At 38.2% G+C, this 18,646-nt stretch overlaps 1 protein-coding gene across 10 annotated transcripts in view; it reads left to right on the forward strand.

The window, feature by feature from the left end:
* MFN1 (mitofusin 1) overlaps positions 1-18,646 on the forward strand; it is a 30,736-nt gene that overhangs the window by 3,944 nt on the left and 8,146 nt on the right. For 6 of the 10 annotated variants that reach the window (XR_774682.1, XR_774684.1, XR_774685.1 and 3 more), the window contains exons 2-11: positions 392-513; positions 1,356-1,491; positions 4,360-4,522; positions 5,188-5,312; positions 7,519-7,627; positions 10,795-10,902; positions 11,616-11,769; positions 11,899-11,966; positions 16,700-16,821; positions 18,352-18,478. Coding sequence is in view for 2 of the 10 variants with exons in the window: in XM_010572915.1 (XP_010571217.1) it covers positions 399-513; positions 1,356-1,491; positions 4,360-4,522; positions 5,188-5,312; positions 7,519-7,627; positions 10,795-10,902; positions 11,616-11,769; positions 11,899-11,966; positions 16,700-16,821; positions 18,352-18,478 (1,227 nt within the window). In the remaining 8 variants the exon portion in view is untranslated. Of the gene's footprint in view, positions 1-130; positions 149-391; positions 514-1,355; positions 1,492-4,359; positions 4,523-5,187; positions 5,313-7,518; positions 7,628-10,794; positions 10,903-11,615; positions 11,770-11,898; positions 11,967-16,699; positions 16,822-18,351; positions 18,479-18,646 lie in introns of those variants that run through there. The other 4 variants (XR_774683.1, XR_774687.1, XR_774688.1 and 1 more) reach the window with 4 other exon arrangements.

Here is an 18,646-nt window from a genome sequence, read left to right on the forward strand (position 1 = left end):
CAGGGCCTGCCGGGGCGGCCGAGGGGAGCCGCGGGCCTGTCCTCGCTGGGCCGAGGGGACAGCGCTGACCTCCAAGCGGTGGAGAGGGAGTGAGGCGCGTTTTGTGAGGGGAGAGTCTGGTGTGTCGAGGACAGACCGCACCAAAGCGGTGTAGACCTGTCCTCTGGCTTCGTGAGCTGCGGTCGGCGCGTGCCGTGAGGGGGGGAGAGAAGAGTTTGTCAGGGGAAGAAACCCAGCAGAAACTGAGCTTACTGGCATTCGCTGGGGTTTAGGGTTTTGGTTTGAGTTTTTTGTTTGTTTTTTTTTAAATGACTGGGTGAGAAGCATATGGCTTTTCGTGTAGATGAGCATACCGAGCATTTTGGTCACTTTTATGTAACTTTCGTTGCAGTTGCATAATGGCAGAAGCTACCGTCTCTCCGCTGAAACACTTCGTGCTGGCTAAAAAGACAATCACTGCCATCTTTGACCAGCTGCTGGACTATGTCTCTGAAGGAGCAACTTTTGTGGAAGGTTAGCTTTCATCTTAAACACAAGGGCCTTGTCCGCTGCTTTGAATATGTTTTAGAGCAGCGCCATGTACATTATGATATATATCAGTGTTGTTTGCGTAAACATACGCCTTCAGAAACAGTCAAGTCTTTCATTAGGTGTTGACTTTTTCAACTTGGGCTAGCAGGAATGCCTAGCATAGTTGCTTATATGAAAAGCTGATTGCGTTGCTTGGGCTGGTAGCCTAGCTCCTTTCCATGATGGTGAAGGCTTAACCACTCCAACATTTATAGTCCTGTTTCGGTTTCCTTTGTATAGAAGAGAGGACAAACAGGTTCTCCCGTTATTCAGTGGGAAAGTAGATCAACATGATGTAATGCAAAGAACCACTGGTTACACCCTCAGACGTTTTAGCATTTAGTGGAGGCGTGTGTGTCACCACATGGAGTTGGTTGCTCATCACCCCTGTGAGCTCTGCAGGGAGAAGAGAGCCCAACCTAGTTGATGTATCCATGAGAGGTCCCAGCTTTCTTTTCTGAAGGAGGCAGGTGTCGCAAAGAGCGGGGCACATCAGTGCAGCAGGCTGTGGTCACAGGGTCATTGAATCCAGCAGTTAGATTGTTGATTAACCTGAAGCGATTTATGTCACAATTTCACAAGTGCTTGTGGTGGAGCTCTCAAATGACAAGGGCTAATATCAGTGTCTGTAGTGTGGTTTTGTTTGTTTTGTTTTATTACCACCGTATAATTAAAACTTACACAGATTTTTGTTAGTATGTGAAGTACTGATAATCTGTATCCTGTATCCGGGAGCACATACACACTGTACGTGATTGCTTTTATGTTACTTTTTCTATGTGTAGCAACATACAAGAACCCAGAGCTTGAACGTGTAGCAACAGAAGATGAACTGCAAAAAATACAGGCATATAAAAATAAGTTAGCAGTCATCGGTGAGGTGCTTTCACGGAGACACATGAAAGTGGCGTTTTTTGGCAGGTAATGAACAGAATTACCAGAACCTAATTTGATTTTTTGGGGGTTTTTTTCTCTTGCAGAGCTTAGTGTGCATATTTCTAATGTTGATGCACTGGAATTAGCGCTTCATCATAGAATTATTATTTGAAATATAATGCATAAAACCATGTTCACACCTATCTAATTGATGTTGAGTATTTCTTTGATGCCATCTTGCTTTGTGACTGTAGATTAATTATGTATGTCTTGTTACGTGTCTTTCACTGATAAACTTTGTAAAATAACTATCCTGTATAGATCCGTTATTTCATATAGGAAGGTCTGAGTTTGTTGTCATCTTCTCCAGAATGGCTTTTCTTTTTTTAATGTGGGGTTTGTTTATTTAATAGCTTTGTTTTACCGGACTATTACTGTTAAGAACTTCTGTTTGTGTTTGATCACAAGTACTGAAAAACTAAACTTTGAGCTGTTTATGTTTCCATATATAAGCAGCTGAAGAAAAATAGACAGAGGTGGTTACCTTGTTGGTTCTATCATTAGTCTGATAGATCTGTGTGATGATTATAAGGGATAACAGTAACAGTGTACTGTACAGCTTACAGATCAATCTGAATGAAGCTATGAATTTCTGCTTTCCTGAATCACTAATTAGGAAAAGTTCTATTTCACAGTCCTTAGTGGTATTACTACAGACCAAGTGTCAAACCTTTTGCATGTTTAGATAATATTTGCAAAGTTATGGGTGATTTAAATTCACTTCTGATCTTAAAAAAAAAAAAAAAAAAGTATTTTCAGTATTAGAAAATTTTTAATGTTGGTCAGCTTGGGATGGTCTCAACTATTTTTTTTTTTTTCTTTTTGCGGCAGGAAAAAAGGGAGTTAAAAAGAAAGGTATTTGTTGGCACCTGAAATGTGTTACTACATGAGTAGTATTCTAAAGAGATGCTGTCAGGTCTGTAGACCCAAAGCACTGAGGTTGTATGTGTCTCTGCTTGTATGTGTTGCGTTTTGCATTTCAGTCTCATCTTAGTGGAAAAGTCTTAAGTTTTCAGTGTGAAATTTTGATTGGGTCTTAGCACTTCCAATAAATGTCTGCATTCCAAACATTGTGCCATTCTGCTCCTATAAAATTTGGAGGGTGTAGAAAGATTACGAAAATCTGCCTTACCAAATGTGAAGTCAGATATAAAATAGTGAAGTCCTTCTAAAAGACTATGGTTCCAGTACTTTCAAATGCTTTTATGTGCCTGGTCAGTCTGGGGCCTGTTAGTCCACTTTGCTTCAGGAAAATTGATTTTTTCTGTGCTTAAATTTAAGCATGTGGTTACTTTTTTTTCCTGGAGTATGAATCTTCATATTTTAGTTCTAAAAGTTCTGTAATAGTATTGGAAAAAATGTGTACAACAGTGTTCTTAACCTTCATTTTGCTAAAAATAGTTCAGCTATTTAAAGAAAAACAGTAAAAGATCAGGGATAAAGAAATCAGTTATATTTCAGCCTTGATATTTCACAAAGTTAAAAGTTGATTTTGCAAAAGGCAGAAGTTCAGAGCAGGAAAAAACTTAACTCTCTGACACTTTGAATACATCTGTAAACTTTTGTACAGTGAGTACTGAACTTTTTTCTAGAACTAGCTAAAAAATGAGTTAATAGTGTATGTAACTTCATACTGTTGTGTAATAGTTAAACCCGAAATATTTATGGGTGAAGGGTAGAGGGTTATGTGAAGTAGGACATTGCTGAGAGCTTCAAGTTCTTGCAGAATCTTGAGTTGGTGACCAGTTCCTTTTAATCAACAGGGTTTTGATTAATTTAGCTACCTCTTCCTTCTGAAATAAAGACAAGATTAAGTTCTGTTATTAGAGACAGCATTTGCTTTATAAGGATCACGCACAAGAAATAAATTGGAGGTTGCTTTGCACATTGTTTCCCGTCTAACTCTAGGTATCTTCATTCAGTTAAGATTATCATCCATTAAATTGTTCTGAGTTGTCATTGCTGCCTGTGGTGAGAATTCCCAGACAGCAATGCTATGAAACGTGTCTGAAGGCAGTAGTACAACACTGCTCCTTTTGTACCTCATCTCATGCCTAGAAGACTCCATCAGAAGCAGCAGTTCCTTTCTGACTGGTAAAAATCAGATATTTCTCTAAAGACAGGTTAAGTTGCTCAGGTGGTAATTTCACAGACATTTTAAGGAGTCACCTTGATTGCTACCATAAAGGGTAGTCCTTCCTGCCCCTGTTATGCAGTGTTCTCCTCATGTCCTCCTCCAGCATCCCTGGAATTCCTTTAGCTTTGCTGTGAGCGGGAACATGGAATCGTTGTCTGATCAGAACATAATTCTGCCCAAAATGTTACATATATTTTCAATCTGTTCTTTTCTATAGGAATGCTAGGGCTGGCATAAAGAAGAGGGCAGGCTGCCCCCTTACGTGGAACAGTGTGTTGTGATTTAGCAATTGCTCTAAGTTGGTCTAAGGCATCTTTTTACGCTAGATGCTTTTTCTGGTGTAGCAAAGTTGAGTTAATACCTTTTACAAATTCCTTACACAGATTGAAGTATACCAGATAAAGCATACTTAGCAGTCCAGGTTGGGCTTTTTGAGCCAGTATGTGTTATGCAAATGAAACTTGGTTTTCTTGGTTGGATAGGTAATGTTGACACCAAGAAATATTTTTGGACCTGCTATTCAGATGAAATTTTCCTGCACTGCCTATTCTTTTCTGGCAAGCTATGCTGTACTGGCTTGAAGCTCTATCACCCAAAACAGCTTGCAGTGTGTAGGTCTGATGCAATTAAATGGGAGTGCATTTGGTTCGAGACAAAGGTGTGTGTTTAATGCTGCTGTACTGTGCTCAAAGTGCTTTTATTTTCTATCCCTCTAGAACGAGCAGTGGGAAAAGTTCAGTCATTAATGCGATGCTGTGGGATAAGGTACTTCCTAGTGGGATTGGCCATACAACAAACTGCTTCCTCAGTGTGGAAGGGACAGATGGTGATAAGGCTTATCTTATGACAGAAGGATCAGATGAAAAGAAGAGTGTCAAGGTACTTTTTTTGAATGATTAATGCTACTTTTCACAGTAACTATTTTCTCAAAAGATTTTTAACAACGATGTCAAGTATAAGGTTAACTATTCTGCATTTTTAAGTTCTTACTTAGGAGGGAACAACAAACTAAAATGGTTTACTTTGCAATTTTTCTTGGCTATTTCAGAGAAACAACTAGTGTGTGTCTTGTAGCATAGCATATGCTGAGTGATTTATTTTTATAGGACTGAGAGTAAGTTCTGTTACTTGTTAAGGATTTGGAACGTGCCTCTCATTTGGCATTATAGTGCTTAGCTGATTTAACTGCTCACATTGATATGTTAAACCTCTGAGGCAAATTCGTGATGACACTCAGTATCACGCACTCTAACCCCGCTCAGTATCACACACTCTAACCCCATGGGGAATGCCACTTCGTGGCTCCAGAGAAACTCCTGTCTGAGCTTCAAGGCACTACTTGTTCTTTAGGTGGTGTTGAGTCTAAGAGCTTAAAAAAAAAAAAAAAAAAATCACAAATATTCACCAGAAGGAAGTATGAACACTGTTACCCTGTTCAAGATAGATCCTGTCCAGGTTTGCTTGAGAAGCGAATTAGACTGGTTTACAGGCTTGTTTGTGGTGCATATTCATTCATATTTGTCTTCTCTTTATGCTCTTTATAGACAGTCAATCAGCTTGCTCATGCACTTCACATGGATAAAGATTTGAAAGCTGGCTGTCTCGTCCATGTCTTTTGGCCCAAGTCAAAATGTGCCCTGCTGAGAGATGATTTGGTTTTAGTGGACAGGTATGTTTTCTGTTTTAGTAAATGTTTTCTTAAATAAATTAGCCATTACAATGTTTAGAAGAAAGACTGGTTTACTGATTGATTGTGTTTTGGTTGTTAGGTTGCAAAATTATTGAAAGTTTTTTGTTGTTTTTTTTTTTTTTTTCTGAGAGTACAGAGTTTGTTCTTTTGTGTATACTGCTGCCTGTCATGACCCCACTGATTTTGGCCTTGTAACAGTTGGAACAGACAGTGTCTTGTGATTGAGCTGCATAAGGGGCTAGGTTTTGGCTGAGGACGCTTCTACCTTTAAAAAAAAACAGTACGGAAGTGTGAATAGGGTTGTTGCAGCAGCAACCTCTTGCCCATCTCCTGTCTTTAAACACTTCAGACTGATCATATGAAGTGTAAGCAATCTGGACTTCATTTTTAAAAGCTTCTGATAAGAGTACATATCAAAGTAATGGGTGACCTCAAAATGTAACTGTGACTGTCAGCTGTGTATGCCTATGTGTTGGGCTAGCATTTCCTATGGTTTGTGTATTTAAAGAATTCTGAAAGCTGTTGCTTTGTGTATGTCAGATGTTCACATTCCTGGCCACTGAGGTATGACCTGGTAATGTTTTTTCAAACTGTTAGGTGATCTATACCTAATGTGTGAATCAATATAGATTGAATTTAAGAGTATTCACTCAAGTATGAGTGAATTCATAAGTATGATTTCTTCATATCCAGCAAAATAACACCCAGAGTATATTCTGATAAATTGTAGTGCTTTTTGTTGCATCTCTAATCTTGCACTTTTGAAACCACTGGGAGTTTGTCATTTTCTTGGGTGCAACCTTAGGTCCTGTGTTAGTCATACAGGAAGCCAGCCCAGCTGCCACAGGGAGCTGGTTGGTTTGATGCATTGCTGGACTTCTAAGCTTATGCAGTTGTGCTGTCTCCCTGGGGACACGTGCATAGCACAAGTATGCTGGAAGCCTGGAAGGGATCCTTGCATAGGTATGATATAAGGCATGATTTGATCTGCACAGTCTTGATTGCTAAAGGTGAATTGTAAAGGGAAAAGAAAACAGTTTGGATCCTGATAGAACAGGTGCTTGGAAGGAGAAAATAATCTTTTTACTGTTAAATAGAGAATATTTGAACGAGCAATAATTGATGTGTTGCAAAGATGACCTAATGCTCATATTCCACTTATTTTTTGAAAACTGGACAGCACTGTAGTTTTAACTTAATTTTAGTTTCTTATTAAATCTATGCACTGCTTGCATAGCATATCACTTTAAAGTAGGCCTTTATTAATGGATAAAATATTTTATGAACAACTGTCCTTTTTGATTAAAATCTAAAACTTGGGATACAGGGAGGGGGACCATTCTGTAAGACTGCCTGGATTTCATTAGATATTGCATTTTGGAATTAATAGATGGTCCAGTGAGTGAGTAACTGTCATGGTTTAAGCCCGTTGCAGCTGCTTGCTTACTGCTCCCCCCCCACCCCCCCGTAGTGGGATGGGGAGGAGAATCAAAAAAAAGGTAAAACTCATGGGTTGAGATAAGAACGATTTAATAACTAAAGTAAAAAAAAACCAACCCTACTAACAATAATAGTAAAACATAATAATAATAATTTTCATGAAAAGGAATATAATTAAAAGAAATAAAACCCAAGAAGAGATAAATGATGCACAGTGCAGTTGCTTACCACCTGCTGACCAATGCCTGAGCAGTGATCCACCCCTCCTGGCCCACTCTCTCCAGTTTATATACTGAGCATGATGTTCTATGGTATGGAATACCCTTTGGCTAGTTCGGGTCAGCTGTCCTGACTATGCTCCCTCCCAGCTTCTTGTACACCTCCTTGCTGGCAGAGCATGGGAAACTGAAAAATCCTTAACTTGGGATAAGTGCTACTTGGCAACAACTAAAACATCAGTGCATTATCAGCATTATTCTTATGCTAAATCCAAATCACACTGTACCAGCTGCTAAGAAGAAAATTAACTCTATCCTATCTGAAACCAGGACACTGATAAATGCTAAATGGTATTTGGCTTTTGCTATGTTTTCCTTAAGCTTGAGGTAGGCATCAGCCTGAAGATATAAAGCTTTGTATCTTCTTACAATGCCCTTAGGCAGTCCCACTTTATTTTTATCAGTTTATAAAAATCAAATACTCCTTTGCTGTGTAAATATGAGTTTGTGTTTTTTATTCTCAACAGCCCGGGCACAGATGTCACTACAGAACTAGACAGCTGGATTGACAAGTTCTGCTTAGATGCTGACGTATTTGTCTTGGTTGCCAATTCCGAATCAACACTCATGAACACGGTATGACGTGCAATGATTTTACATTACTTCATTTAAATATTCAGCAGTTCGGTAACTGAAGTGGCTTCTCTTAGACCTTTACTGAAGCTCTCATGAATCATTGCACTTAGATCTTGTGAATAGGATTTGGGGGTGGGAGGCAAGAAATAATGTATATCCCTCACTAGAGAAAGGAGAACCAAGTTTCTTACCAGCTTTACTTTGACTTGAGCATCACGTTTATCCTTTCTAGCTCAGTTTCTTTTTTGATAAATGGGTGATGTAGTGCTTGTCTTGCTTTACAGTTTGTCGATATTTGTCAGCTGAAGACACTTGTATGATCAAAGAAATAAATTACAGAGTTTTTCTTATCCAGAAGTTTAGTAAAATACACAAAGTACATAAAGGAAGTTGAACTTCTATCTTGTTCCTCTTGTGTTCTTGTCTCAGAAGAGGGTGAATTCCCTTGACAGACCTTGTGTTGTGGACAAGTGCTACAGGTTCCCCTCACTGGACTGTGTTTCTTCTGAAGATGTTGGCAATAAGCATTCATGTTGCATGGTTCTGTGCAACATGGAGAGCTGAAGATGTTTTAACACCTTTATTCTATAAAGCCTTTTTAAGAGAGAGAAGACTTCTGTATACCTTGCAGCCTAAATATTGTATGACTTGTAGAAGGAGAGCATGCAAGGTGGCCAAAAGAGCTGTTGTGATACTCAAAATACAAGACCAAAGATTTGCTTTAGTTTTGTAATGATCTCCAGTTTTCACTAAACTAAGTATTGTGAATGTAAACAATATCAATATAAGGTTTCTAATTTATTGGAAGTGTGACTGCCAGAACATAGCATAATGCTACTGAGAAATGTCTTGAAGACTTCTATTAAGCCTACTGCACACAAATAAAATGCTCTGATTTTTCTGAGTGTAGGTCTGACATGCAGTGTCTGAGCTTTCTAATTATTGAGGCAATTTTTAGTACAACAAAGAACTGAATGTACAAAGACAGTATTTCCTTGCATTCTAGCAAATTAGAATAGTTTGGTAGAAATCTGAGAACATAAAATGAGTTTAAAAACATTACATTCCATCTTCTGAGTCGAATTCACAAAGACTCAAATACAAAAGAGATGTGATTTAAAAGGGACAAAAAGAAAATTCTGACAACATCCGAGGCAAAGAGAGGATTTAGCACAGTTGTGGCTTTATCTTCTCCATTGTCTCGCATGAGGGACGCTTTTTGGCTTTTAGTATGGAGGGAGTCTAGAAGCTGTTTACATTATGGGCATACCATAGTTTTGGGTTGGGGGCTTTTTTAATAAAAAAAAAAAGGATGAAAAAAAGATTGGGTTTCAGTGAACATCTCATTACTATATAGAAACACAGAAACAATAGGGACTTGTGTGCCAGATTTCAGTTTGGTGTAATAAAGTAGCAGAGAAAAGGCCAAATTTGATTTGGTTCTCTCATTTACTCAGGAAAATGAACCATTAAAAACAATCTGACCAAGATAATAAACATGCAGGAAAGACGAATAGGCTGTATGTCTACTGGAAGATTCTGTTAATTTTGTGTTTGTCTGATTCCAAGCACTCAGTCACAGAAGTCCTACTCTGGTTTTTGATGGGATTCTTGGCCAGTCTGTTCCTTGTCAGGCATGGCTGAAAGCTGCTAAATAGAAATAGGTTAGTCTTGCAATTTGTTTCAAGCGTTAAAGTCTTGCCGAGGTTTTTTGGTTGCCATGCCCATAAATCCTCACTTAACACTGAGCACCTTGTTATTACTAGGATCTGGAAATCACCAGTGTCCAGGGTGTATATTGGAGGGAAAGGAAGTAGATCTTAGTTGTGATTGAGGCTTTGGCTCAGTAAACAGCTCTTTTTCTCCTTTTTAATTTTTTCAGCTTGGTAGACACAAGTGAAGTTGCCTTTAACAATTATGTAACTGCTCTAAAGCATTTGTATTTTGCTTTGCATTGTGGCAAATAGTAATTTTTTTATCTATACAAGTTTAGCCTTCAGGTAAAGCATATGATAACTATGTTCTCATCCTCCTTAGACATTATTTTTACCTCTTACCATAACAGGTTTACGAATAGTTGGCAGCTGCTACACAACCACAGATTTTTTGCATGAACGTGATTTTTCTAGTATTTCTTCATAAATTCTCTTCAGACAAAGTTCTTATTTCTGCAACAGTAATTTTGTTTGCTCATTCTTAACTCCCTGGCTGATGGAGACTAACATATCTCCAGTGTTGTGTTCAGAGTATGTAGTGGTGTCCTGCTGCAGACTCAAAAAGCTTATGGCAGCACAGAGGTCTCTTCTGTTTCAGCTGTGCTGAGTGGGGATTCACTCCATCACGACTTACCCATTATGACTATGAAAACAGCAATGATGGGTGGTAGGTACGGGCAAGGGACCTAAATACATTTTTCAGGTACATGCATGTCTTATTTTTAAAACTAAAACATTCAGCAATGACTTTTTTCCTCAAGCCGTACATCCTCATATAGGAAATGTAACTTGTCTGTAGTTCAAGGTGACATTGTCTAGTTGAAGAATACAGTCAGAGGATGTTTTTCTGGATATAGAAACCAGATTTGGCAGGGTGAACAGAAGCATCTTGGTAGTTGAAATAAGAAAGACTTCACAGTTTTAGCCAGGTGTCTTATTTAAAAAATTAAATGAGCAGATGCAGTCATGTCTTGTGTGTTCTTTTTCCTTTCCTCTCTTCCCCAGCAATATTCTGAGTGTCACAAAATTGCAAACAAATTTAATAGAGGGCTAGAAGTATCAAAGGAAATGAAGTTTTGTGATAATAAAGTGAAAGAAGGAGGAAAAAAAAGTCAGTGAATGATGTGATAGATTTATAGAAGAATAGACTTTATTTTCCAGTGTTTTCTAAACTATTTGTTTTGGATTTCTTCTTAATTTGTATTTGTACCTATTTTTAGAGAAGCTTGCAGTATTTTTGACTTTTAGCATTGGCATCAGTTTTAAGACATTTGATGACTTTTGAACTATCATAAGCCTTTTTTGTGTTGGATATCTGTGGGGGTTTAATGCTAATGAATTCTTTTTAATAAACTTTTTAAAAGCTGGATTAACTAAAGAATCTGTTACAGAAGAAAGCATGACTCTGGTTTGGATGTCTGGGGAGTTTTCTGTTTGTGCTTTAATTCTTAGGAAAAACATTTTTTCCATAAAGTGAACGAACGACTTTCCAAGCCAAACATCTTCATCTTGAATAATAGGTGGGATGCCTCCGCATCAGAACCAGAATATATGGAAGATGTGAGTGACTTGATGGCTCTTATTTGGGTTGATTTTTTTTTTAAAATACATACATGTAAAGCAAAGGCCTCCATGTGCATAAAAATGTGCTAAATTACCTAGGGAATACAGTTATTATTATGAAAACACCAGCTTTGCCTTATTAATAAAAGGGTAAGTTATTTGGTCAGAAAATGGAAATAACTTACTCCTTGTTCAGAGCAAACAGCAACCTGCAATTCAAACTACAACATGTGCAGGCAGGTAATACAATGGGAAGCTTGTTTAGAACCTTTTTCCTCCACAGTTAAGCTTGTTTTAAATCTTCTTTGTATTACCTTTTATTTCTGTAATGGTAGTGCAGCCTGAGAGTACAGATTATATATGTATACACGGATAGAGTAGCTGGTAAAGTATAATGTTAGATGGCTCTTCAGATCTTTCCAACGGCAAGTAGCTTGCAGTGATACTTATTTCCCTGTATATGGGGAATGAAGTGGTTACCCCAGTAACTGACTGAGGTGTCTGACTTACATAAATACAGACAGTTGTAGAAGAAAGTATTGTTGTTTCCAGGGCTGTTAAAATGGTTAAAAGCAGCTGCTGCATCAGTAGGATTGGGAGGCATCTGCTATCTAAGGGGTTGTTCAGCATCTGTTTCTGACTCTGACGTTCTCATTTTATGATGGCTCAATTTTTGTGTTTTTCTCATGAGCTTTTTACCTTTTCCTTAGGTCCGTCGGCAGCACATGGAGCGCTGTCTGACTTTTCTAGTTGATGAGCTCAAAGTTATTGATCCTGTAGAAGCAAGGAATCGCATCTTTTTTGTTTCAGCAAAAGAAGTTCTGAGTGCCAGGAGACAGAAGGCCCAAGGAATGCCAGAGGGTGGTGTGTAGGAACTCTTGCTTTTCCTCAAATACAGAAAAAAATCATAAAACCTGATAAACAAAAATATTTAAGATGCAATCACTGCTGTGAGGTGTTGCTCTCTCCCTTATGGTGCATTATGTTTCACAGGTGGAGCACTTGCAGAAGGATTTCAAACAAGATTCCAGGAATTTCAACATTTTGAGCAGATATTTGAGGTATTTATGATGGGCTTTTTAGACTGCCTGTTTTTTAATGCAAAGGTAGCCTTTGCTTATGCTTAGCTTAATTTTACTGAACATTACCCATGTTAGCAGGTGGAGGAGTGTAAGGTATTCAAACCACCTGACAGCTTTGCCTTATCTATGGGTTCTGTTCATCTCTTCTCACCTTGAGTAGCAGGTAGCTGTTGGAAGGAAGTATTGTTCAGTGGGGGAAGAGACCAAAACTCTTAGCTCGTGTTTTGAGATCTCAGTACCAATCTAGTCTATATAAAAAGACATGATGCTTTTAGAGAGGTGTGTATCACTTACAACCATGAGCTGGTGAAATGTTTGCTGTATAGTAAGCCTTGTTTTGTTCTGGAGTTGTAGCTTTGTGATTAATCATTGTAATTCAGGACACAAATAGTAAGAAATTCTGTTTCACCAATGTAAATCTAAACATTTACTTGCATTTTTAAAGCCAGAGTTTTGAAATTATCACCATTACCTACCTCTTAGTTCTGATACTCTGAACATTAACACTCTTTTTGCATCCTTGTTGCTGTACAGAATCCATCCTTCAACCTCAGTTTAGCTATATTTATAGTTGGGAGTTTACAGTTTCTTCAGAAGTAGGACTGGCTAGACAGTCGAGTGATTTCTTTGTGATAGGATCCATTTGTCTTGCTGAATTTGATAACTAATTAAAGCCATTCTTGGATATCTTAAGGAGGCATCTTAAGTATGCTTCGATGGTCCTGTGTGGTATGTATCAGCGTATCTCATGCAACATGAGCCCGAACGGTACGACTAGTTTGTATACAGCGAATGCTCAAGGCGGCTCTTGCATGCCTGAACCAGTAATTCCTTGTTCGGTAGATTTTGAAAAATCAGACTGCCTCTGAAAAGTATTTCTTCTCGCATTACAACAAACCCATTTGACCTTAGCAAAACCGAGTTACGTGATGATGTGTGTATATCAAAAAGGTGTTAAAATAATAGCTTGTTTCAGTCTTGCATAAGCAAGAAGATGTCAGACTGAAGTTTAATCTTTATCCACACTCTTATGATAGATGACTGAATTGTTGAAATGATTGGTTCAGAATACCAGCAGGGCCTGAGTCCATGAGGCATGACATTTCTTGTTTGTGTTACTAGCTGTAGCGAAACACGCGTTTTTGTTTGTAATTTTTGTCCTAAGAGTTATAGTAAGAAACTTCCAACCAGCAGGAAAATAGTGGAAATTAAGCTTTTAAATCAGTTACTGTTCTTTAACATATTTTGCCACGTGCTGTACGCAAACCTTTTTTGACAAAATCTCTTATAATTACAGTTAAGCACTCAGCACTTAGGATATTTCAAGATTAAGATGGATGTACAACTTATTAAATGATGTGATGCTATGAGTGCTCAGCATGTTTGTAAATCGGATGTCACAGTGTCAAATTTGCCACCAAAATGAGAAGCATCCATCACAAGGTGACAACCATGACAAGATTCTTAAGCAGAGGCTGGGACAAAAAACAATTCTGTGACAGCACTGTATGGCCTTAAACAACTTTTTTCTTCTTTCACATTATCTGTTTCATTTGTTGCACACCTTCCAACTCCCAACAGTGAGAGTGGATTCTGTAATGTTTTTCCCTGCTCAGCCATGTTTCATCCTGAAATCATAATGAATGGTTTTGAACAGGAGTGTGATCATGACAACATGTGCTAAATTAAGATTGCCAAAGCAATTTAAATTTTGAGTGTCTGATGTTGCAGCCTCTTTCACATTCAGGTTTTGTGGGCAATTTCCTAAGTTCTAATGGCATTTTATTTGCTTTTAAAGCAAGGCTGATACTTAAATGGTTCACCAGGTCGGAAATCTTCAGACCTAATACTCGAATTACTATCAGTTGAGCTGATAAAGTAGCTGACATCAGCATACTATTGTCGTCAGTTATGTTTACCAGCACTAGGCTATACCAGCTCATATATTGATGAAGAGTGTCGTACATAAGGTACAATTTTCTGTGTTTAGTCTGGGAATGAAATCCTACTTGATACAATGCTTTATGCACTGCTAGACCAAATTCGGATGCTGTTTAGCCATGAGTACAGCCTAAGCACTTCTAGCTAAAGTGCTTTGCATTTACTCTGTTTCCTGACAGAGGAGCTGCAAGTCCCAAGACACTTGGATTACACTCCAGGCTGTGAAAAGGAAGGGATGTGAGCACAGATGCTTCTGTCTGTCCTCATCAAACACTGACTCCTTCCCTGCCTCAGTCTCTGTCTTGCCTTTAGCTCCTTGTCCCTCTTCAGGTGCCCTGCTCAGACTTTCCAAACATCTCTCGTGCTCTTTTGTCCAGTTCATGTCTCTAAGATATCTCATCAACTAATTTATAAACCCGTCCACATGTTCCGTGTTCCCACTGGCTATATCTGCTGGTTTTGCTCCTCCTGGATTCTCTCACCCTGCTTTTGTCTTCACTAAAATTGGACGGCTTCTTCCTCTTTTCCATGTGGGCTGAGAAGAGGAACTGTTATTTCTCCAGCACTTCCACATTCCTGATTTTAATATCAGTTCCCTGATGAGAAAGCCTGTTCATTCCAGGACTGGTATGAGCTCAGTATAGCTAGAATTTTTAAAAAAATAATCTAGAAACTACCCATCATTGCTAGTTTGTTGTGTTATGGGAAAAATTTGGACCACTTTTGAAAGGTTTGTAACTACATTTATGTAGACCTTTGTGTGAAGGCAAAAGGCATTCCAAAAATAGATACATGTTTCTTCTGCAAAGCACAGGGTGGTTTAAGTTGCTAAAAGAAAAAGCGGTCCAGGAATTACTAGAAACACTTCTAAGCAGTGGTGAAATTAAGGTTTTAGAGATTCATGTAGTAACTTTAAAGATGTTACTATGTATGTCAGCTGTATTTCGACAAAGGAAAAAAGCTACACAGTCTTAAAGGAAAGAGTTGAATTAGTGGATCAATTCTGAATTTTTGTGTTGTGGAATAAGAGAAAGTAGTCTGTGTATCTTTCTTCTGAAATTTTACAATGAGATACATAGAAAAGCCTAATCGAAACAGCAAAGAAGTGCATGCACAGTGCCCTGTGTGCAGTAGTCCTTGGAGGATATTCTACATAAAACCAAACCCTGCTATGCGTCAGATTATAGTGTTTCCCAGGTTTCTTCAGAAAACTGGTAACAGAAACGGTGTGGGGAGGGGTGGAGGAGGGAGGCAGGGTGGAATAGTAATTCTGGCTGTAAATTGGAGTCAATAACAGAGCCTGAATTAGTACACTACTGCAGAGTCCTTCCCTAACACTGCACGGGAATGTAATAAGCTGTGCACTTAAAGACTGTCTTGCTATACTGGAAGTGGGCTGGAAGGTAACTGGTTTTAGTTATGCTGTTGAAACATACCGTTTCTCTTTGTTTTGATAAATACTTGTTTACAGACTAACAGCAAAACAGCTGCTGTCCCACTCTTATCTTTCCCAGTCATTTAACTAACCTTTGTGTTTCTCCTAGTGCTCTAACTTGGATTTTCTGATTATGTTGTGAGTGACTGTCATCCTTTTATCTACCGCATACTAATGTTGGGAAGACTCTTTCCTCTGTGTCTAGCTCTTACAATGTGCTGATATTTATGAAACTCTGGCCTTTCATTGCTGATTTCTAGATCTGCTTCATCGAGGAACAGGGAATATATTTTACCCGTTTTGTTTATTTTGTTTTGATCTGTTATTTTTAGATAGCTGAAATTTGTTATTACAGTGTATGCTAAGGTCACAGGCAAGTCTTTTAAAAGCAACCTAAACCTGTTTGTGCTATGAAAGGTGCACCCATAGATTGAGAACAATTTGAAAAACCCATAGATCTGGTATAAGGAAACTAGCTGCTTGCTTTCTTCCCCTCAAACACAGAAGATGTTGCTACTTTGTGGTGACTTAGTGCAGGTTGAATTTTGACAGCATTTAATTGGCTACATAAGTCAGGATGTGCAGTTGCTTGAAAAAAAGTCAAAGTCTTAATTTATGGCTTATTACAATTGATTTGCTTTTGCCCAAATTGAACATTTGTATATCTCTTCAATCAGTCTTCTGTAGTTTCTGAATTGCTGTACAATATCAAGATTGAAGATTGATTAGAAATGGTATCTTTAGAGCATTCTCTAGTTGTTCATTTAACACTTCAATAATCTACAAATAAGCTAATATTTTAAGGACTAGTTAACTTTTTTTTTTCCTGTGAGATAATCCTTGTTTCTTATTCCTAATTGTATATTCTGGGTGGTCAGTATTGACATAAGCATGTCAAATTTTATTGACAGAACTGCTTCTTGAAACTGAGAATATGTATTGCAACAAAGAAAACTGAAGCCAGGCAATATTACCAGCATTCATGGTAGACATTTATAATTCCGAAGAGATAGTTTGGAAAATTTTCTGAAGAGCTAGATTTATCTTGCGTATTCATCCGAGTTTTCTTTTTTCTTTACACTATTAATTTATTTTAAAAGCATAAAAACCCATGCACATTACTGTGAATGAATATGAAGGTACAGATTTGCTGCTATAGACTCATTTGAGATTTCAGTTCTGTTGTCTTTTAATTTCTATATACTTTTCTCCCTTTTTTATTTCCTATTGGCTTAAGTTCATGGTAAAATTAGCAGCGTGTGCTTTCTGACAGTGAAATTCCTGAATGTGTTGGCATGGAATTGCAGTAATGTGTTGTGGCTTGGGCCCCTCGCAGGAGTGTATCTCGCAGTCAGCTGTGAAAACCAAGTTTGAACAGCACACTATCAGAGCTAAACAGATAATAGATACTGTGAAAAACATTATGGACGCCATAAACGTAGCAGCAGCAGAGAAAAGGTAGGTTGACTGGAGGGCTGGTTGGCTTTGGTTTATCCAGATCCTCTGAGGAGCCATTTCTGTGCTGGTGATTTTCTTGGGCCATTAAGGACTTTAAAATTCACTTTTCTCACTTGGTAAGAAATAGAGAACCTCTCTGGTGTGTCAGTCTTACTACTATTCACTTGCACCACTCAGTCTTGTCCTTGGTCTGTGACTTCTGTATAGGGATCTTGGTTTACTTTGTTATTCTTTATTACTGACTTACAGTTATGAAGGCAGTCTGTGGGTTTTGAAATCTGTTTTTCAAAAATATGTGAAATCTTAAGGTTTTCTAGCTGTATCCAGCATTTCAGAGGTGATGGTGGGCCTGCTTTACCTAAGTTTTTTGTTAATGGTAAAACTGAGAAAATAAATGGGAGGCTGTAGATACTTTAATTTGCAAGTGCTTAGAATACTGTAAGGGATGAGAAAAGCCCAAGCTAACAGAAGCTTGACCTCTGGTCCTTTCCAGATTGTTTCCTTAAATATCTTTATTCTCTCTTTGCTCATGTAATCCTTTTAGTGCTAATGATAGCAGCTCATTTACTGTCTGCTAGTTTCATATATTCTTTGAGGTTTGCGTATGCATGGGGTTTTTTCCCTCACTTTTGTTGCTACCTCTTGTCTCTTGTACACAGTGAACTTGCTGTCATGTTTAATCCTTTCCATCCATCTCCTTTCTGTGTCTGTTAATAGTGTGTCTTTATGTTTCAACAGACTCCACTGTGCCTGTCAAACACACTGATCTTCCTGAATATATCAGCTTTTACAAACTGTGTGTTTACATACTAACTTGTCTCACATTGTCAGATCCTATGAAAACATGCTGTGAAATGTTTGAAAATATTCTGATACTCTACTTCTTTCTGTCAATCAAGCTGCGAAAACCTGTGTAGTGACCCCTCTTAATCTGAATTGCTGTTTGATGTTTCTGCTGGCCCTTCAAGATATAACTGCTTTAGATTTTAAGCAATTTTTACTTAAATGATAGGTCAGGGACTTCTGAAGAGAGTTGTTTGTGACAAGGTTAGTTTCTGCCACCTCCCCTTTGCTTTGCAGGGTCATCAGACCCATGTCCCTGTTAAGGAATAGTTGAGTGGTGCTGGTGAGCAGCAGTAGGATGGTTTGATCAGGTTTATCCTTTTTTTTAATTTTTATATCAGGATAGACTAAGTATTAAAGGCCCCTGACTCCCCTCACCTTTTTTAGCTGTAATTATGTGCAATGGTAACAATTCCAACTCCAAATGCTGTTTTTGTAAATATATCAAGACCCAGTAATTTGAGTTACGTTTGATCAGTGCAGCCTTTAGATGTGCCTGTAAATTTAATACCTATGTTGCAGTCATTCTGAAGCAGTGCCTCTGCTTTGTTCAGCTGCTATCACTTTGGATTCTTTTTGGCTGCTCAGTAAACTATCAGTTAGGTGGTCCTTGCCTGATTATGGGGCTTGTTTCATTACTGGGAGAATACCTGCTGTTGATGGTGATTTCCTTTCTGCTATGTTAAGAGTCCATTCGATGGAAGAGCGAGAAGATCAGAAGGATAGATTGGACTTCGTTCGAAATCAGCTGAACATTTTGACAGAAGATACTAAGGAAAAAATCAAACGTGTTACTGAGGAAGTAGAAAATAAAGTAAGTAATGGCAGTGGGAAAAATCTCCCTAATTCCAGTGTTATCTCTTCTGTAAGGCAGCTCCTTTAGGTGCCCACCCATCTTATGAAGTATGTTTGAAATGTCTAGTATGTTCCTTTTCCAATATGAAAACAAAAAAAAAGAAAAAAAAAAAAGAAAGAAAACCTT

This window comes from Haliaeetus leucocephalus, unplaced genomic scaffold, assembly GCF_000737465.1.
Source record: "Haliaeetus leucocephalus isolate CR32 unplaced genomic scaffold, Haliaeetus_leucocephalus-4.0 Scaffold362, whole genome shotgun sequence".
Lineage (NCBI taxonomy): Eukaryota > Metazoa > Chordata > Aves > Accipitriformes > Accipitridae > Haliaeetus > Haliaeetus leucocephalus.